This window comes from Oenanthe melanoleuca, chromosome 4, assembly GCF_029582105.1.
Source record: "Oenanthe melanoleuca isolate GR-GAL-2019-014 chromosome 4, OMel1.0, whole genome shotgun sequence".
Classification (NCBI taxonomy): Eukaryota; Metazoa; Chordata; class Aves; order Passeriformes; family Muscicapidae; genus Oenanthe; species Oenanthe melanoleuca.
The window spans coordinates 34,510,752-34,532,856 of NC_079337.1; the positions used below are offsets into that span (position 1 = coordinate 34,510,752).

General features: G+C 35.0%; 1 protein-coding gene across 1 annotated transcript in view; it reads left to right on the plus strand.

Annotated features, from left to right (window-relative positions):
- GALNTL6 (polypeptide N-acetylgalactosaminyltransferase like 6) overlaps positions 1–22,105 on the plus strand; it is a 425,461-nt gene that overhangs the window by 152,818 nt on the left and 250,538 nt on the right. The window contains exon 2 of the mRNA XM_056490455.1: positions 5,762–5,870. Coding sequence (XP_056346430.1) covers positions 5,762–5,870 — 109 coding nt within the window. The remainder of the gene's footprint in view (positions 1–5,761; positions 5,871–22,105) is intronic.

A 22,105-nucleotide genomic window follows, 5' to 3' on the forward strand; every position in this document is an offset into this window, starting at 1 on the left:
GGCTTTTTTGTTTTTTAGTCTGACAGTGAAGAGGTACAGAAAAGAAGAGCCACACAGGCACTGTTCAGAGCTTAAGCATAAAGGTGTAGAGATGAGATAGTGTGATGCTTGGGTTTTACACCTTTTGCATAGATCAGGCTGCCTTACATGGAGCACATCATTAGGGGAAATAATATTCTGGTTTTCATCTTTAATATCCTCACCCAGTCACTGCACTGGAATGGATTTTGCTTTAGAATTTGACTTCAGATTTGGCTGCCATAGTGCTAAGATTTCACTTTGATGGTCTTGTGCTAAAATGTACCATAATTAGAAAAAGGGCAAATCTTTCAAAATAAAGTGGTTTTATCACTCTTCCAACTGCTGGGGATGAAGTTTCATAAGAAAGTCTGTCTTCACATACTTTTGATTATACCGGAACAGAAATTTGGTAAATGAACATATTGTGATTTTGCAGTTGATTTATAATGAACATACGGTTTTATACCCAGTGACACCATTCTTTAAAAAGTTATCCTTAAGTTTATTTTGATGAAGGAACAAATTATATTGCTCAGTGAGTTCTCATTCTTTTGTTATTGCCCTTTGTTGATCAGGGTAGTTGGTCAGAGCTTAAAATCCTGAGAATGATCTGTGTTAGAAAGATACAAAAAAATAGTGAATTATGTGTTTTACACAACTGTTTACAAACACTATATGGAAGCTTTTATTCCAAGAACAAAGAGGAATCAAACAGTGGTTATTTTTATGCTTCTCTTGAAATATCCCCAAAGCTGTCTAAGTACTTCACTGCCTTTATTTCCCGTGTGTATCTTTTCCTGAGTGTGAACAAGTGCTTATGTCTAAATAAGATTATTTCCTAAAATTCATTAAACAATTGGAAGTGGTTATACTGATCATTATGTGATGTTTTGTAAGTGCAATATTCAATTATATATTGGTGTTTAGTAAAATGTCCCTAGAGGCAGTGAGCAAATCTACAGGCTCAAAATAAATCTTTAATTTCTGTAATATCTTTTTTTTGTTTTTTGTTTGGTTTTTTTTTTTTAAAGGTGCATTTCCATTGATATAGCCTCTTCCCTTGCCTGCATCCCCTGTAATTGTCTGCCTCCACAGAGTGAAATTAAAAATAAATGGATTATTCAATGAAGGCACTTGTTTCTCAGTTCAAGCTTTCAAATGTCAAAGTAGAGAAGCTTTTTTTTTTCCTCTCTGAGGGATCTAATAGTCTGTGAGTGAGTTTTTGGTAATTGCGCTATTTTTTGTGCTTATCATATTCTCTGTAATTGAACCAGATGTTAAGTCTTCTCTGGAGGAGAAGAGTCTTCTCAGTTTATGTAATACTGTATCAGTCTTGCATCCCAAAAGATTTGAGGTTAATGTGAAAATGAAATAGTAAGGCAGATGTTATATGTAATGTTCCTGTAGGTGGGTAATCCCTTTTGGACTGAAACACTTAAAAACATGTAACTCAGAGGTGAATACTACATGTAACAAATGGTCAAATGATAGATTGTTGTAGGATTTTTTGGACAGTCAGTCAAAATCCAGCACTTTGTATGCAATGGGATATTTGTTATCGTAATCATTGTGCAATGATGAGAATGATTCATGAGTTTGAGGCTAAGGGCTGTAGGCGCAGACTGCACTGTTTGTGGGTGACTTACAGAAATGTTTTAGAGGGGAAAACCCTGAGTATGTTTCAGCTACTCAGCTGAACTGGTTTCTCACCCATATGTATTGATGTGTCAGTAAACAATACATGCAACCTTTACTTCTGTGTTAGGATGAGATTCTAGGGAGAAGCAGGGGCAGGTGTGCCTCTTCTCTTTCTCACATCTTGGTTTCCACCAGAAAGAAGCCTTACTTCATATGTTGGAAGGAGCCATAATGTTCTGAAGTCATGCTTTCCATTTCTAAGGCCTTTATGTATACCAAAACACTACTGATGCTCTTACAGGCATACACAGAACTAACACTTCACCCTTTCCCTGGAGGGTTGCAGCCATTTAAGTACATAAAAACCGAGGATGTGCAAATGTGTATTTCTGGAATACCATGTCTCCTATGATGTATCGTTCACTAATTTGCTTACACAGAGATTAATAATCCTTGATAATTTTTTTTATTTTATGGGTTTGAACCCAACCTTATTTTGTTATTTGTTTAAACACCTAAACCCAGTTTTGGACTGAATTCATTATGCATTTTTTAGCATAAATTTAATAATTTTGGTCTGGCTGTTTATACATTACTCCTAAAATGAAGAATTTCTTTTGTTGCTTTCTTCAGCATTTATACTTATGTGTCATGATTGATTTTATTTCACTTGAGTCCTTCAGTTTATGGTTAAATATGTGTTCAGCAAAAATTCGGAATCCAGATTCATTAGCACACTCCTTCTTGTGATGTCATATTCACCTACTCAGAACTTGTCATTCTGATACAGGATGTAGAATTGTGTGGGCTTTCTTGTATGTACTTACAATTAGCAACACTTGGTGGTTGTTATCATCCAGCCATTACACCAGAGGGTGAACCTGTGTATAGCTAAACCAGGGCTGCTTCTAGTTTGATGTAAAACAGTTTAAATTGTCAAGGTAGTAAAAAAGATGGACAACTGAGCAAGAAAACTGTAGGGAGAAGACAAATGCTAGAATAAGTGTACTGCATTATTTTTCTTGGGTTTTTTTTCTTCTTCCACAGCTAGAAATGGTTTAGACATGGGAGCTCTTCCAGTCATTATCATCTTGATAAAAGAGGCATATGAGCATACTTAGGGTTTCACTATGGAGCCTTTTAGCAGTTTTAAAAAATTCTAGAAACTGTGTTTTAAGGTCTTTCAGAATGCAATTTGTTTACCCTTAGGCAGAAATGAAATGGAGAAACCCATTTTCTCAAGTGCTTTTGTATCTTGTTAAACAATATAGCAACTTGAAAAAAAATAATAAAAAAGAATACATCCTTCAGTTGCTGACAAGGGAGATATTTAGTTGAGGGACTGAAGGCAGTTCAGATTTCTTTAGAGCTAAAGAACTTGCCCTGCAAAACTTGCTCTTCCCAGAGTTTGTCTGTGTGCAGCTCGACATCCCTTTCTAAGCCCTGCTTCATGCTCACTGCACAGGTGGAACTAGTGTGTACACAGAGTGAATTTCATGAAGTCCAGTCCCTTTAAGGGTCACAGTGTTCAGCCAGCATTGAGGTGGTGCTGTCTGACTGTTCTTCTGAATTCCCCTTGCACTGAGAGATGTTAGAGCTGAAAAATTGCCATGGTACGGTGTGAGGGAGTTAAGAGATTTATTAAAAAGAACTCCCAGCAATCCAAACTATACTCTCAGTTGTTCAATAGGAACTTCTAATGGCACCAAAACAACTGTTTGCTTCCTATTTCCTCTTAGGGCAATGTTACTGTTCCAAAATATGAGTCACAGCAAGACTTATGTTAGGTTTAGTCAATCATAGGATATTTGGATTTATATTTTTCCTTTCTCTAGATTAATTTTAGTGGATATATTTATTTAACTATATTATGCTTTCAAGAGAGTCTCCTGCTACATTAGACTTGTAAATGCTATCAGGTAAAGTAACAACATGTAATTAATATTTTTGAAGAGTAATGGCACCAAAATGTAAATAGACAGCAGGAAACCAGCTGTAAAGTCTATGCTCAGCTTTCTTTCAGTGGCCTGCAAACTTGCCATTTAAATAACTACTTTTAGGGAAAGAAGCCAGCAGAGGAATAAAAGGTCGCAAAAGTAAACTTTATCCTGCTTTTGATAGTTTCAATAGTCTTGCATTTTTGGAGCCAAGTGATTCACACCAGCTGTAGCCATACTGAGAAGGGTACAAGTTTAATTGAAGTGAATCTGTCTGGGTCTGACTTTCAAAGAACCAGTTACTGTTTTGAGTAGATTTTTTTAGAAATTTGTGCTTAAGAATCATGATTAATGCTGTTGCAGCCTGTGTTCTACCTTATGCTTCTGACTTTAAAACCCAAGCAATTTCATATTACTATTAGAACATTAGCCTTTTTTGAACTCAAGAATTATTGAAATGAATGAGTTCATTTTAATGACATGAAAGGTTAGATTTTTGATAACCTGACATATTTTTATCAGGATGTGTTAAGTTTTTTGGTTCTTTTACATGTGAACCTCTGACTTTTATCATACTAAAACAGACAGCAGTGTTTTCTTGGAATATGTCTGCAAAACTGGTAATAGAATGACAAACTAGTTTGCAACTTGGCATTATGTAACATGTTACCTTTAATACTAAAACTTGCAGAAATGTAGAAATGCTAGCAGAGTGTGATGGATTTTCCTCAGTATTTCAGGGATTTGCTGGAGAGCATTGAGCTCACAACATTTTTCCCTGAATATCCAGCATTCTCAGCTGACCCAAAGCAGATATTTTCAGCTTAAGTCTTTCTCAGCCAGGATTTCTAGCATCCTTTGCTTGAAGGTAACCAGTCATGCCTGGCATTCCTCACTTCTTGCTTACAAATCCAAAAGCCTTTGAAACCAAGTTTTAAATATGGCTTAGCAACCAGACCTGCATCATGTAGCTTGGCAAATATTTATCTGCCCTAGAAAAAAGAAACCCTAACTGAGCACGCTGGGACAATTTCACTGGAAGTCAGTGCAGCCAGTAGTGTAAAATCAGTAAGACAGTATTGGTGGGTCCAGTCTTCATTGGATTTACAAACTTCAAACATGAAGTGCAAAGCTTCACTGTTACACAGGCATGAGATTTTTGAAGGGCTTTCAGTGTTTCCAGGTAGAAGGCTCATCAGATGTTGCTTCCCTGGAATTGCTTTTTGTGTTTTCTCATTACTTTAAGAACATTTCTAGTGTGCATTTCAAATATGCCTTTTGTTCTGGACAGCTTACTGATTTAAACCTACAATTAGCAGAGCTAAAGTTTTCATGTTACTCCTGTTAGCAAAAAATGTACACTTCATGTACATCTAATGGTACTTTTTGGTTCTTAATTTTCATTAAAATACTAGCATTTGGCAAAAAGAATCAAGAGAGGGGGGGAAAATGGAAAATATAACCTTGCTTAAAAGCAAAAAGAAATGTTTACCTTTACCTAAGAATTTGGAGTTTGGAGAGGGGAAGTCAGCTTAACTACACAATGTATGGGAGTTACTTTTCTGGGTATTCTGTGGGGGTGGGGGTGGTGTGTTTTGGGACATTTTTCCTTTTATCACTTATCATGAAGATCTAAGGGTTTGAAAGTGCTTTGAGAATTTCCTTTGATGCAGTCCTTTGACCTTGTGTGAATAACAATAACTTAGTAGCAGCTATTAAAAAAACTTACAAAAAAATTAAAGGGGAATATTGTAAAGTGCAGAGCAACTATAACTCCAATTTTGCACAAGTGTTACTTTCGGAAAAAATCAAAGTCCTTCATGGGTTGAAGGATAAGGCATTTTTGAAACCTATTCAGTTTAAGTGGTCTGTTTAATCTCCATGAGCTTCTTGTCAAGCAGTCATATTGGAACACTGCTAAAAAGAGAAATGTTAAACTCCAGATGTTTGATATACTTCAAATAATTGTTTGTCAAGAACTAAATTTACTGTTTTCTCACAGTATTTAGAAAAATAGCTTCATTTGCCCCAGTAAAGTTTCAATATTTGTACTGAATAAACTGAATATGGCTACTGCCATATTATGAGGGTTCCTCTGTAATAACATGAACCACATATGTACATTTGTATTTATTTATTTATTTGTTTATTTACTCTTTTCACAGACACTTCCTTTGGGGCTGGGAGATGGACAGCTCTTTACCTGGACTGATGGCCTGAAAAGGAAGGACTGGCATGATTATGAAAGCATTCAAAAAGATGCTATGCGTTCAGGTATACATGAGTTCAGAACAAATTAAATGAGTTTGTGTACTCATTCTTTCTCTTTGTGGCTGTTTGTTCTTTTGAGTCCTTTAGGAGCCATTCCTAACAACTTTTTTTTGATTGCAGCAATGTCAAAAGATCATCAAATTCTGAATTGAGAGGCCAGACCAAGCACAAATAGCTTATCTCTGAAAGTAACCAAGTGACAATGTTTCCTGCTAGTAACTATATAGTGACTGTACAATCAACAAAAATGTTGCCAACAAATTATTTTTTGTGTTGAAGTCAGTTGTCAGACTGTAGCCAAATAGAGTGTTGGTTTGCAAAAAGACTTAGGTTACAAATAAAGCCAAATTGTCCCTAAAGCAATGAACAAAACCTGAGTTCGATACCTATAGCTGCCAAGAACCTTTGACACCTCTGATCCTTTGGTATTGCTAAAGCACCTTCATCTCATTCTCAGTTTACAGTTATTTGAAAGTGAGAGAAAATTGTGTTTGTAAATAGACTGAAGGACACTCTGTTACAGTGAATAATGTAATTTTAATGTACCTTCACATGCTGCATCCCATACATGAAGAGAGTATGGTTTGTGTTCCTTTTTCTGTCATCACAGATGTTCAGATTTGAATTTTTCTTTTACAACATAATGTACAACTATTCAACATAACATGAATTAAATTAGAAGGAAGGAAGAGAAACAGCAGTTGAATTACACCTTAATCAGCGTTTGGAAGTCATTATTTTACATAGGCCAATCTACTATTGTAAAACAAATTATGCTGTCTTGATCCCACTGTCTTGAGACAGCCAAAACCTCCCCCAGAATATCTCTATAACTGAATCTCGTTGACAGATTCATAGGACTTGGTATGTACTTAATTTTGCAGGAGCCTGAACTAGTAAAATATTGCAAGTGTATGTTAATTTTGTAAGCTATTTTTGCTTTTCTCTTTTGAATCTTGATCACTAACTAAAGAAATTATCCTTTCCTCCCACATGTGCTTAGGAAGTTAAAAATGTAGGGAGGGGAAGGAATAATTGCTGTGTTCCAAATTCCTAAATGTAAAAAGACAAAGAGAAAATGTACAAAGTAAGAGCAGCATGTATGTGGAAGCTTGCATATATGTGGGGAATATCATGCTTGCTGGTTGGAATGGATGTGCATGGATGCTTTGCCAATATACTTTCAGTTTCTAAATATGTAATGTGGACCCCATATGTTTTGAACAACAACAGTAATACTTATGATTGTCTGATGGATAGCTTAAAGCATTGCTAATGTAGTGCAAGCCATTGCATGGAGTTGGCTGAGAAACTGAAAAACCATGTTATGTAGCTTTGTGATTCCCAGTCCTAAACCTAACATGATAACTGTAGTAGCATATGAATATTAAGATATTCTGACTTATTACATTTTTAATAAAACTTTTTTTTTTTTTGCCATTTGCTGAGTTTGATGTTTTAGAGATATTTTTAAATAATTTATCATCATTATTTAATAGATTAAAATACTTTATAATGCTCTTTACTTTGAAAATCACAATATGATAATACAAATGCAAAGCTAGAACATCTCAGTGAACTCTTTTGAGCCATACTATATAATTTCTCTTCCTAATAACATTAGCTGAAATACACTATTAGTTAAAAACCTGTCTGAAAGCATGACATGAAAGGACTTCTTGGGATAGTTCAGAAAAAGCAGTCAATGCTTGTTGTACAGAGAAGAAGAAAGGAGTGAAGTATTTTTTAGTTCAGTCTGGCTGTTTGTCTGTAAAGCTTACAATTTCCTAAGTGCTGTGGATGTGAATTTCATAATTTCTAATTATGGAGAGGTACTAGTTTCTTCATGACTACTACTGTTTCATGGCCAAATAGTTTGATCCATTTTCATTCCACTAACTAAAACCTATGTTTCTGAATTTGAATGGTCTCTCCTCTTGAAGTCAAGAGTAAAGCCTTTTGCATGACATGCAGAAGGAAAACGTATTATTTCTATTTATCTTAAGTGTTTTAGCCCATCTTGTTTTTGTCTCTAAATTTACAAATGATCTTGTGTATAAAACCTGAAATGAGCTTGTGTTGCTTTTGGTTTTGCAGGGTTTTATTGGAGCACCTGAGGTTCAAATGTGTGTTTATGATGCTTCTATTGTTACTTCACATTTTGTTAGCTTGGTGATGCTACTTGAGAAGGTACTTGAAGGACGGAGAGGCAAGGCTTTACACGTAGCCAGAACTTAATTTAAAAGCCCTTGTAAAGACTTCCAAACCAGCTCTAACAATATTTGTTGGTTAATTTTGATAAAGAATTCAAGAAGACAGGGAAATGCTGTTGGGTTGCAGAAGTACTAATTGTTGTCCTGTTGGTAGAACAGGGAAGTTACCCATTTAGTTGCCAGTTATCCAAGCCCTGATTTATGCAATGTCAGAAAGGAATATTTAATTACTTAAATATACTTCTTATCAGTACAGATAGATGTAGTGAAATGAAAATTAAGTTATTCAGTCAACCCAATCACTTCCATTCTTCTCTGAATATTACTCTGTCATTAGCTCAAAATCACTGACCGAAGTACAGGAAAAGGAAAGCAAAAGCTAACCTTAAAAAAAGAAAAAAGTCATTCCTAACTAAACAGTTGTGATAGATACTTTGGAAGGAGGGAAAAAAAAAGTTTAATTGCTTCCATTTTCAAAAGTGAGCCATTAAGTCAATCAGATATTACAATGGAGTGGGAGGGAACAAAATAAGCTAATCAGAGAAACTGACTTTATTGGGGTTGATAAGTCCTGCCAGCTTTTTGACAAGAAATCAGAATTTAAAATAAGACCTGTTTCTATTAATTTCTTTTCCTTTGGGAATACAACTGATGACATGCCTTGATGAATAATATGCTTAATTTGCATTAAAAATATGAGAACTGTAAACAAATGCAAATCCTGCATCTGTCAGTTTTTGTTTTGGTAAGTAATAAACAATGTCTTCAGTATATCAGAAGAGTGCTCTTGTGTTGGATTTCAGAGTGGTGGGTGCACCCTACATGATCACAGCCTGCATAGCAATGACCCAGGCAGCTCCTGGTGTTTGTATTAGCCCAGCTACAGCAATGCCTGTTGTCTCAGAGCACTGTAAATATTCCTGTATCTCTACAGACTAGAGATCCTGGATGCTGAGGCCCCTGCCTTTGCCATGAATCAGTTACTGGAGCTGCCATTTCTGTGTTTTATCAGCAATTTCCCTTCTTCAGTTGTACAGGGAGGATTCTGAGGACATTTCTACCAAGACGTTCATTTCAGGGGCATGGCAGCTTCTGTGGCTCTGATAGCACTGGTTTCCATGATAGCATGTGGCTGTGATTAGCATGGTTTTTCCATGGTTTCTGTGCAGAACTAGGAGTCTGAGATCCCCCCGTGCTCCCATAAGGGATGAGATTCACAGGAAAGAGCCATGAAAGCCTAAGGTAGTAATTCAGAAGTACCCAAGAGAAGACATCATGTGGTTTCACCTCTTTGTTTAAGTCCTGGGTTGTGAGACTAAAAGTCCTCAATAATCAGTCAATGTCATTGTTCCTCCATTTCTGAAAGTTATTTTATCTATTTCACTCAAGACAGTCTCAGCTTTATCATCAATTACAAATAGTAATAATAATGATGAATTACAGCCCTTCTTAGACTACAGGAAGTATTCATATGTGTGATTCCTGGGCTTTTAAAGAAGTGCAGATTGAATATTTATATTCAAATATGGTGCTGTTTCTGATCATGACAACCACAACTACTAACTGCAAGTGATAACTTTTCCAATGTAAAGTACTAACTGCATAAGGGTAATGGATTGAAAAGGAAAAGGGAAAATAATAAGCCTTTATTTCTGAAAGCATGTAATCAATTCTATCAGTGATATTAATAGCTGATAAGATACACATAGATTATCTACTGAAAGTGTTTTTTGTTTTCAATTTTTATTCTTTAAATACAGTCTTTTAGTTTTTCCTTTATAAGGCTTTGGAGGTATTTTTGTCTGATTGCATGTATATGCTGAAATGAATACATTCTTTGAGGCAGACTGAAAATTTAGTGTAATAAACTTATTTATAAGAGAATGATAAAATATTAACTATGTTAATATAAATGTATAAAAACCTTTGTCTTCAAAAGAAATTGGCTTAGGAATAGAAAAAGTGACTTCAGGGATATTGCTGTCAATACTTTTGTGTTTGACTGTTGAGCCAATTTGGTCTTGTCTGCTAATAAGATCTCAAAGGGAAAACCTTTCAGGATGTGCCCTAACACCTAATGTCTATTCCAGCAGTTACTGAGCCACTTGCAGTCTTCATTCCTCCTATTTGTATCTTTAAGCTTTGTGGGGAGGGAAGGAATGAAGGTTGTAATTCTTTCCTGTACTCAGTATTGTCTTTACCTTTCTGCTTCCTCAAAATGTTACCTTGACTGGGAGAAGGGGATTTGAAAGATCTTGACCTTTATATGCCTCAGTGCAGGCATTTCATAGAGATTAGTTCTATAAACAAACAGACTGTGTGTTCTGTAGTTCTACAAACAAACATTCATACAGATTATTTTTATAAACAAGCTAAGCAGAGATACTGAAAAATAAGTGACCTGTGCATGTTTGTGATGACAGTGGAAATAGATTGGAGCTCTGTATTCTTGGGGTAAAATGTCTAAAGAAGGCAAAAGACACTAGACACTAGCACTTTTGTACAGCAATAACAAGTGGTGAACACCTGAAATTTGTGTCACTTAAATAAATTGTGCACTGGTGATCCTTTTCCATCACTTCTCCTCAAATATTTGGTTAATTCTTATAATAATTTTGAATAGTGCCCATTCTTAAATTCAGAAGAACTTGTCAAGCCTAGTGCCATAGTGTTTCTAGAATATATGAGGCAGCATGATGCAGAAAGCAACATTAATTGTAATTCCATATTGGCCATGAAAAAAATTAGCTCTGTGATACTTATGCCGATAAATGTAATAAAAATTTGTGCAGGAAAATAAGTATATATATACTAAAATACTGATTTACTTAAGCCATATTTCATATGGAATTATGCACTGGGAATTTTGTCAGCATTATATATTAAATAAGTTTACTAAATTTAATTTAGGTCTTTGAGCTTGCAATTCCTTTAGAAAGAATTTGAGGATTTGCAGTATAATTGAAACTGTAGTGGTAGCCAAGGTCTCAATAAACAGTCATAACTTAATTGTTCATAGCATTAATCATGAATATGCTTCATGCAGTTTACAATGTATTGTTTGTAAAAGAGAAAAATGTTTGTCAGTTTGTCTTAATGCAAGTCTAACATGATTAAAAAATTCTAAACAGTAATGTTAATCATGGCATGTCAAGGAGACAGCACATAAAGGATGTGTAATATGAAAGATAGGTGCAATCTACTGCAGTTACATAAAGTGTTTCACATATTAAAATACACTTGCTCCATAAATAAAGTACTGCAGACTGTGATCTGATTCTACAACTCTTAATGCTCTGGATGTCCTACTGAAAACAATGAGATCAGCCTGGAGCTGGGTGCCAAGCACGATAAAACTGTTATACTTTCAAATACTGATTTGGAAAGAGAAATATTTTTTTTCAGTGGGGCCTTCATTAGAAGTTTAAACCCTGATAGCTAGAAAATATGGTCTGGTGTTTTGGTTTTTCATCACAAGACCTTAAGTTTTTCTGTGGGTAACTACAGAGTGGCTTCCTGAGATTGTGAAATGGCATATCACAGTATTATTGAAGTGGTAGCTTGGGTACACATTTTCACTGCATCTCAAGTTACAGCTTTATATGACACTGCTGCAGAAGAAGCTAGGAAGTATGAAGCTGCAGCTGTATAGAATTTGTCAGAAAACTGTGTAGATGATAGAACTAACTCTTGGAACTTAAATCTATGCATAAAAGCACTTTATGGGTGGCTGTAAGTCAGAGCCAAGCTTCTAATTTAAAGCACAATGCCTCTGTTGCCTTGGCCAGATATGAGGTCCTTTCTGTGGTTGAAATAAATGTGATTCTTTCCCTGTTCTTCCCTGTCCCAGCCCCCTGCCACACACATACACTTTGGAAACTCATCAGTTAAACCATTTAAGTGCAATTGGAAAACTAATTTTTAACAGCTACCAGGGTGACCAAGGAGGGGGACACAGAGTTCGTAATACAACTCCTGTTATTCAGAACACTGAAAATTATCTTCTGCATGCTTTTCTGTGCTGGGAATTGGCATGTTGATTTTTACCTTGATAGGCAGGAAGAAAATTGTATTTCCAGAAACTTGGCAAGAAATATCTATTGACTCCCACTGTGTCAGTGATACATATTCTCGAATGAAACTAGTATCCAAAATTCAAAAAGTGCTCTCCTAGAAAAATTATTAAAGTTGCTAGGTTTTCATCTTTCTCTATATTTTCATCTGTGTGGGGATATGTGGTTTCAAATCCTTAAAAACCAAAGTTTACTCTCTAGTACCTTCTCCCATTATATTGGGATGTTGATTTGAGTGGTCACACAATTTAAGAAAGAAAAAAAAGGAAAGAAAGGAAAGGAAAGAAAGGAAAGGAAAGAAAGGAAGAAAGGAAGGAAGGAAGGAAGGAAGGAAGAAAGAAAGAAAGAAAGAAAGAAAGAAAGAAAGAAAGAAAGAAAGAAAGAAAGAAAGAAAGAAAGAAAGAAAGAAAGAAAGAAAGAAAGAAAGAAAGAAAGAAAGAAAAAGATATATTGGTGAATATATTTAAGTGGTAATACTTGGGGATTTAATAGAGTTGCTGCTTTAAAAAATAGAAACTTGACTTTAGAAGTTTTGTGTCTAGAGGTTTTTGGGAGGGAGGGGTATGAAAGGACATCTCAGCTAAAATGGATCTTTTAATTTGGCATTTGCACTCTACAATGATGCTTCAGTTTTTGGCTCTGTTAGGCGTCTTTCTCTTTGTGCTTAAACATTTCCAGGACTATCTAACTAATATTTAGTAGGAGTTCTTTGTAGATACTTGACTGGTTTGGTTTTTGTTTGCCTTTTTTTTTTTTTTTTTTTTTTTTTTTTTTAGAGAGAGATGTTCTGTAGTAATTCTGGAAAAGAGATTTTATCTACACAGTCTTCAAAAACATGGGGCTTTTACTATTGCACAGAGAGTTTGGAACAACCAAACAGCTTAGAGACCTTCAGGCTAGACCTGTCTGTGTTTAAGGAGGAGGAGAGCTCTATAGACCGTCTAAATTGATCTTATTAACTCTTGTGATGGGTGTAAAAATGATCAAGTTTGTCAGTTCAGGGCAATTGTTGCTTGACTCAGTGGAACAAAGAAAAGTTACTTAGTTTGCTGTGACAACTCAAATACAGAGGAGAGAAGCAGGGGACACAGTTACATTCACAAAACCATTTCTGGAGTATTGTTTTAGCCTTTTGGTCTTCAAAAAGCCAACAAGATGCTTGGATTCCAAAAAAAAAAGCCATAAAACCCAATAAATAGTGCCTACTTCCCTGTCATAGCTTCTTTCTTTTGAATATATGAATTAAGTTTGCAAGTAAAAAAGTCTATTTTAGTTATCTCAATGCATTTCATGACTGAGATATGTGTAAGGTGACTTTCTTTTCCTTCCTGTTTGCATTAAATAAGCTGACAGGGGAAAATTATTGGACTGGTGAAACCATTTGTCTGACATCCAGTGAATATATGTGAAAAGGCAGAGATATATGATTGTTTTGCTATAATTTGCTTTATAGACACTAGCTCATCAAATTATGCCCTGTAATCACTGCTTCTGAAGGAACAGAGGTACTTTTTGGATGGGATTGTGCAGCACAAAGTTGTTGGCCCTGCATGCTTGCAGTGAAATGTTGTCTGGGGGAATCTGTCTTCCTCCTCATATAAAGAAAGTAGAAAAGGAAACCACATTTAGGAAACCACATTAGTGACATTTTGTTCTGCCAACCTGTGTGACAGGTCTGCTGGCTACAAGGTAGAAATAAACTTTTTTACTTTTTTATTTGAGCAATCTTGATTAAAAGTTCTGAAGGAGATGTTGAAATACAAATAGTAAAACTTGTCAGTTTTACTATTCAAGAGTTTCAGTAGAAAAATGCTCAGATTTAAAAAAAAAAAAAACAAGATGCAAATATAAATTTCATTATAGGTGTTCAGTTTATACAATGAACAATTTTTTAAAATCTGTAATAAACTGTGATAAAGATCATGCTTCCTTTTTTTTTTTTTTTTTTGCTTCTTTTTTTGGAGACTTCTGAAGTCAAACATAGAAGTTTTGTGACCCTGAGTGTTTCTTGGTTATGAGTTAATGTTTCCCCAGTTTGAGTCTGTTTTGCCCATGAGTGATGTCTCCCTGCCCTTATCTCAACCCACAAGCCTTTTATTATATTTTGTCTCCCCTGTCCAGCTTAGGAGGGGAGTGATGGAGTGGTTTTGGTGAGCACTGGCATCCAGCCAGGGTCAAATCACCACAGCAGAACATCAGTTCTTAATCCAGTCCAAGTCCTTTGACATAATTTCTCTCACTATTGTAAAGATGTTGGTTTACTATTTAAGCAAGAACAGGAAAAATTAAATTAAATACATACAGAAACACTTTCTCTAAGTTAAATCATATGACATGCAGAGATGAATTCATAGCAAGAAAATAGACAAACTAAAGGAATTTTCTTCTCTCTGGAAAATGTGAGGTGTGGTGATTTTTTCTTTCTGCTTTTCTAGTTTTAAATATCCTTGACAAATTAAATGGTGGGATTTCTGGTAATGCATCTGAAACAAAACCTACAATTAAAGTCTCTGATTTACATCCTATTCCTCTGTTACCTGTGGTTATGGAGGGCTTGCATGCTTGCTAAAGATCTTTCTCCCCAAAAAATGGATTTATTGTGGGGCTTTTGTTCATAGAGCCATAGGTAGAATTCAGAGCTACTGTGTGCTGCACAAATACATCATAAATCTGCATAATGGAATTTAACTTCTTTTTTAAAAATTTTCACAGTGAGAAAATTTTTAAGGATTTTCTTTATATACACCTGAAATTTCACACTGTGTACATGTGAGACTTTGGGCTGGTACTTGACATTTTTTTCTGTGAATGATAAAATTAGAAACTATTGTTTTGGTTCACAGCAAAAATTTTTAACTTGAATGTTTATCCTTTATTGATATTGTTTAAGTTCTGTCATTTATTTAAGATTTTGAAAAAAAATACTCTGCAATTTTAAAATTTTGGCTTTCAAAATATGTTTTTAATTTGCCTCTATTAACCCAGATAGCAACTTTTTTTTTTTTTAATAAAAAGAACCAGAAAATACTTTTGGCTGAATCCAGACATGAGTTTTCAGTAAGTTAACTATTTTCAAGGAAGTTCCCAATGGACATATTGGGTTATAACTGAATAATGCATAAATGTGGCCTTGGGATAAATGTTTAGTTGTGTTCTGTAAGTGATGAGTTGTCCTTTTGAAGAGAAAATACTTTTAACTAATTAGTTGAAAATCTGTTCAGGTCCTGGCTGAAGGTGGCTCATGAAGCCTCCACTTCTGCCTCTGCCTGATTCGACAGCATATATTGACTGGAAATGTCAGTAGACTTTAGTCCAGGAAATCTGCTCAAATTTCTGCCAGGCATTTGAAAAATAGTTGGCATTAATTAGACATGCATTATTCAGAAAGATGTGAATCAATGGCAAGGGAGGAAAAGGGCTGGGGAGAGCTGTGCTGTGCTCAGAGCAGGTCAGGCATTAAGTTTAGCTCTCCTTACCACAGGAATGCCAGTCAGTTGTAAGGCTCTTTAAAATAATGCATTTTAAACCATTTAAAATGAGTGATAAAAGGCAGTATTAATGACTGCAGCATTAGTATCTCTCATTAGAAGGAAAGGCAGTGGCTGGGAAGTGCAGTGATGGTGAGTATATGGAGCAGTATATGTAGTACTGAAAATTTTCACTGGAGTAATGTGTCTGATTTGCCAAAAGAAAACATGAAAAAGAGAACAGCATTGAGATTGAAAGTGTTACTTTGGGTGTGATAGAACAAAATGCATTTTGTTCTAAGTATACACAGGCCAGTCCCAGGAACACGCCATTACTTGTCTCAGTTGTTCATCTGGGTTTTTATTGCTTGTCTTGATGATTCTTGTATCTCTGAAGTTGTAAGGGTGCCTGATTTTTATATTATCCCTGGTAATTATTTGCATACTCAGCTTATAATGTGTAAATCTGAATAGACCTGAAAAAGCAATAAATAATTTCTGTACTGCTTGAGAAACTTGCCCCAAGTGAGCAAATGCTGCTTGCTTATTGGCATTCTTCTCAGATTTACAGAAGGAGTAAGTTTGTCCTTGTCACTGAGTCACCATGTGGGGAGTCAGATGGCTTAGTTCTGCTTCTTGTGTCTGCCTCAAACTTTAACTGTGAATATTTACTATCTCCATATGTAAGAATGGTTATTTTATGTATAACTACATATTTACATATTTATTTATATACTTTTTAATATATAAATATATATTTATATATCTTTATATATTTATATATATTTGTTTTTGCTGTTTTTTGGGGGGCTATTCATGGTTTTTGTTTTGGATTTTTTTGTAGGGGGTCATAGGTTAAATCCAATTTTTTTGGGAGCTGTAACAGCTCATGTATTTTCTGGAGGATATACATCATGGAATAATGCTTCATGTACAAGAGTGTCTACATTATTGTACACCCTTGACTCACACTCATTTTTTACAGGATATTCCATCTTCTTCACGTTGCATCCACAGAGCCAGCTTCTGGAGCTACTTTAGGTTGAATTTGTGGGAAAAAAAAAAAAAAAAAAAAAAAAAAAAAAAAAAAAAAAGAAGAAACAGATCCCTGATTAAGAAATTTGTTCCATGAAACATACTATTTGTTTTCCTGTGATAATATATGGTAAAGAGCACATGGTAATAATATGCTTAGAGTGAAGAAAAATAAGAAAGCAAGGATAACTCTTATGTTAACTACAGCTGTTACAACCTATCATTTTGTATTTTCAGGTTTTCTGAAGCACTGCCTGTGCAACTGTAATTTTGCATTGATTTTGTGGATCTGTTTGGTTCCTGTACCTAACACTGTTATGGACACTTTAGTTTGAGTGATATCAGCTTGATCATACACATTAATTAGATAAGACTTCCTGGTATTAGAAACTACTGGAATGCCATTCTTGAGGTATTTTGTATTAATTAATTCATTTAAATCCTGAAACCAACACTTTACCATAATTAGTAGATTTTTTTTTCAGGTCGTGTTCCATAGTAGATACTTTTTATCCTTGCAGGTTACTGAATGAAACTGTGAAGCTTTTTTTGTGGTTGGATTGTTTCTCACATGCTTGCTTTTTCAGTGTTTGGCTCTGATTAATGGTCTGCAGCCAGTCTGTTCTAATGTTAAATGAAAAAAACATTCTGGTGGCTGTGGCATTTGGTGATAAGTAGTTAGACTAAAGAGAAGATGTACTGTGCATCCCTTGGCTCCAGAGTTATGATTAGATTCAGCTCAGCCTGCAGAATACTACTGAGGATATTGCTTCTCTGCTGCAGTGATAGAGCAACTCATATCCAAGCAGCATGTGTTGCTGCTTATCTTGCATTGTGCACTGTGGCACTCTAAATACACTGGACAAACCAAGCAGTATGGTCTGCTTCTTTCTTTTATTTTTGCTAGGTTTATTAAAGTGGAAATCAGGGGTTAGAATGAGTCTTTCCACCCAGCAAGCCATTGTAGCACTTGCAGCAAGTTTTAAAAGCTGTATCTTTTAAGTAAAATTATATTGCTTATTTTTGTAAAATGTTTATTCAAGACTTTGGACAGTTACTTTTCAGGGTTCATATGCAGTCATTCTTCTGCTAAAACAAAACAATCCCACCAGTTTACCTCATCATATATTTTAAAGCAATCACTTTCCTCAGATACATACACACTGTATTTTCACTCTGCAATGTCTGTGTTGGAAATTTAGAGGCTGCATTTTTAATGTTTCAAATGAATGCAAAAGGGGAGGGGTACTTTAATATTCCATAAAGCACAGGCTGTAAGATTTAGAAATTAATTATTAATTAATTAATTGAAAATGACTAATTGAAAAAATGCACATATTTAAGATAAACCACAGTCTCTTGTTTCTATATCAATAATTTCATATTGGTTATTTGAGAGATACAGAGTTGGATTTTTCCAGTGGTTACCTGTATAATGCTCTTTTTTTTAGCTAGGACACCACTTACTAACAGTAAAAGCCAGGTTGCATTTTAAAGTGACATCTAGTAAAATGCCTAGATACCTGCAAGAATTAATCTCAGGAGCACTGAGCTAATTTTTTCTTCTTCCAAATTAATTAACTCAGCAAACAATATTTTATTACAGATAAACAGGTAACATGTAAGAGCTAATTCCTGAAGTATAATAATTTTTCAACCCACTTTGTCAAGGCAGCAGCTGGGCCAGCTGATTGTTCCCCATTCCTGAGCCAAAGCCTGCCTTACTCATGGGAGCTGTGGAATCCTGTGAGGCAACAAGCCCCAGCTGAAGTTTCCAGGCTTTGTGCTGTGACCTGGGGCTTTTGACACTCTGCCAGATGTTGCTGTTGCTTGCTCCACTTGGTACACTCAGTCACTCTTCTGCTCACTGCCACTGCTGCTCCTCATTTTTGTGCTGCTCTGCCTCACCCACTGTCATTTTATATCATTTTCTCTTGTTGCCACTTTAAACAAATGCATATGAAATGCTAACATGTCCTGATGTGTACAGAATATTGGTAATTATCTTCTCCTGCTTCATGAAATCTTAAAAAAAAATCTTGTCCCATTTTTTCCTTGCAGTCTGACACAGAAGTTATGATCTTAAATTAACATGAAGAGCTGGCCTAGGCTGGCTAAATCCCTGGAAATCTGTAAATTATATTTAATACAGTTACAAAGCTGTAATTTACTCTTTTTTTTTTTTTCACTTGGATATTCTTGTTATAGAAATGCTTCTCAAACATCTGTAAAATAAGCACATTTGAGAGGTTCCTATTTGTGCCTCTCATTTCCTCTCCAGGAAATGCTCTTCCTTTACCTACTTCCTACCCACTCTGGGTTGAGGAATGGCAGAACACGTCACTGCTGTAAATAGGGATTTAATTTTGTGTTAGTAACAGGTTCCTTTCATTTTTATATCATGTGAATGATAAGCAAACAATACTCTAGATCCAACTGCAGTACAATTTGAATGCACTCTGCTAAATTTTTTTAAGGAGCATATTCTTCTCTGTTGGTTTTTTTTGTTTGGTTGATTGGAGCTTTTCTTGGTTTTTTTTATCTTGTGGTTTGATTGGTTTTTGTTTAGTTCTGGATGTGAGCAGGCAGTCAAATAACAAAATGTAAAGTTATAGGGATTTTTTTCTCCCCAACCTATGCTATTTGTATAAAGCTATTCCTGAAGAGAGAAGCAATTTAGTTCATATTTCTCCTGCTGACATCATATTACTGTAGCAGCAATCCAGAGAGGACAAAGCCTCATATTTGCTCCTGATAACATCTCTATACCACTTACCAAGGACAACATGATCCTTGGAAAAGAAAACCTGTATGTACTACTGTCATCTGAAAATAGATAAAATAGTAGGGCTTAAATGCTTTCTTACAGAAAACTGAGTGAATTCTTGATTATTTTCTGTAATAGTTCGATATTGAAACTCTGGTAAATATATTGTATTATATATTTATTTAGAAATCATTTATTCTTGCTTGAAAATGTATTGTTTGGGATTTCCTTGACAAGGTTTTTGCATAAGATTTGATTACTTCTGTAATGCTAGAGCAAAAGCCTTTTATTTTGCCTCAGACCTTGACAGAGTTATGTAATAAATAATTTTAAGTGCTGTAAATCTTACTGTAGTGCCTTTTTAAGCTGCTACAAGGTAGAGGAGTGATAAAATAATTCTTAAAAGATACTTTTGATCCTATTTCCATTGATTTAAAATCAATTAAATTCCTTTCCCTGTTATATAAATTAGGGTAATGAAATTGTACAACTGAGTGAGATACTCTGAGAAGTTTAGAAGAAGTAGAATAAACTTGAGATAAATATACTTCAGTTTCTGATGCAATTTTTATGGGCTCAGAGGGAACCTACAGTCAGTTCTCCTCCTATTTCTCATAGCATTCATAGAAATTTAAGGTTGGGATCCAAAATAGATGACCAGAGTTGTATCAATTATCTCTCTGAAGCATGTTAGCATTTCTTGCATGCTTAAACATGGATCCCAACTTTCCTTGGATTGCCTATTCCATTGTTTTTATTGCTCATACTTTCTTTACTTTCAATCTGAAAAGCCATTTTATGTACATATAAATATACACTTGCACATTGTTTTAACTTGGGTAGTTCCAGTTGATATGAAGGAAATTTAATGTGAGACATGCAGTTTTAATTTTCTGTCTCTGTAACAAATTGTCAAAGATCCTTCATGCATTTACGAAATTAAAATTTTCATCCATTTTATTGGAAATTAACGTAAATGTGCAAAACCACCAAAGGCGTTTTCTGAAAACAAGCAATTCTTTTTCTAGTATGAAAGAAGAAGGTAATTGCTGCACCCTGCTCCCCTATCTGTGAGGAAAAAGAAAAAATAAGGAGTACAATTATTTTGTTTGTACTCAAATGGAAATTAACTTGCAAAAAACCAGAATGTGCTGGCAGTTTATGTTGCTAGTCTGTTTTATTTATTTAAATAATATGAAGTTGATCTCTGCAGTAGAAGATGGGAGACTTGTATACAACTGTGTGCTAGAAAAACTTCAGAAATTATGTAAAAGTTACCACAGAGTGCTCGAAACAGAGTTTTTGCCCTATGACTTGGCCAGTTGCCCTATCAGGGATCAAGAAGGTTTGTTTTGTGAAAATTGATGTGTCAAAACTTTTACTCAATTTTTTTTTATTCTGTTGCTGATCTTTCTTTCTGATTTTACTTCTCTCACTCTTTCTTTGAGGCTGATGTGTGACTGCCTTAATTTGGAATTTGTGTTCCTCTGTCTGCCTTTGCTAAGAAATACAATCACTCACCCTTCATGGGACTTCAGTTCTGTATTGAAAGATTGCTCTAGGATAAGATTAGATGTCTGTTCTCACTGTGAAAACTTCCATGGGAGAGGATGAGCTTGGAGTTTGTGTGTGATGAGCACAGCCAAACTGTGCTAGATTTTGGTGGAATATTTAGAGATAATTTCTAATATATATTTTAAATAATGGCAGAATTAACTTACCCAAAATAATAAAATGCACTATAAGTAAGAAGACTTAATTATTTGTAGGTTTACATATTAAAATAAAATCCTCATATGTATTAAAGCATTTAGCACATGGAGAATACTTTTTCCCTACTGCTGGTTTAAAGCGTTAAAGGATGCTTGAATGCTTGAATAAAGGCTGTGCTTAAATACTTATGTGAATTATAGTCTTGACTTGGTATGGCTGTGCAGTCATGCCTGAGTAAACTAATAGCAGTAAGTATGAACAGTAAATAATTCAGATTTGTACACAGTTCTTCCCCATAGACTTATGTTCTTTATCCACTTGGTTTCCTGTGTTGTCAAGCAGTTGCTTAACTTCTTGAACTTATAAAGCCAATCTTTTTTACCTTGCCTGCTGAATTATAAATAATGTTCATCTGAATTATAAGAACAAAACCCCCAAAGAAAACCCAAAAGATCCTGAAATGAGAACCTGTTGCTGTTAGATTTGTTGTTTATAGTTTTAAGCAAGGTTCCCTATCTGCTGCATATGGAAGTAGTGTAGAACTCCTGTTGCATTTTCAAACTGATTTACAGTTGATCTATTTTGCCAACAATATCCCTGTTCTCTTTATAATTATAGTACCTGGAAACTATACCAATGTAGCTGACCCAAAGCCATTATTCTGCAATTAGACTTTTGTACTGAGTATACAGAAAAGTTTTTTTTTTTTATTTTCTTGTTTAACCTTAATCATCTTCCATTTGAACCATCTCTTGAACAAGAGGGCTTATTCTCCTCCTGTTGTATCTGCATTGTATATAAGCAGAAGATGCCTAACTGAGGTGTCCTTGAACTAAGAGTTACCATAAGTTGTCAAGCTTAGGGCTAGGTATACAGTTTATGGTTTCCTAGGAGACTGTAACATCCCTGAGTAGGGCTAAAAAAGCTTTATAGAGGATCTAATACTTGGCCAAACTAGTACTTTATCTTG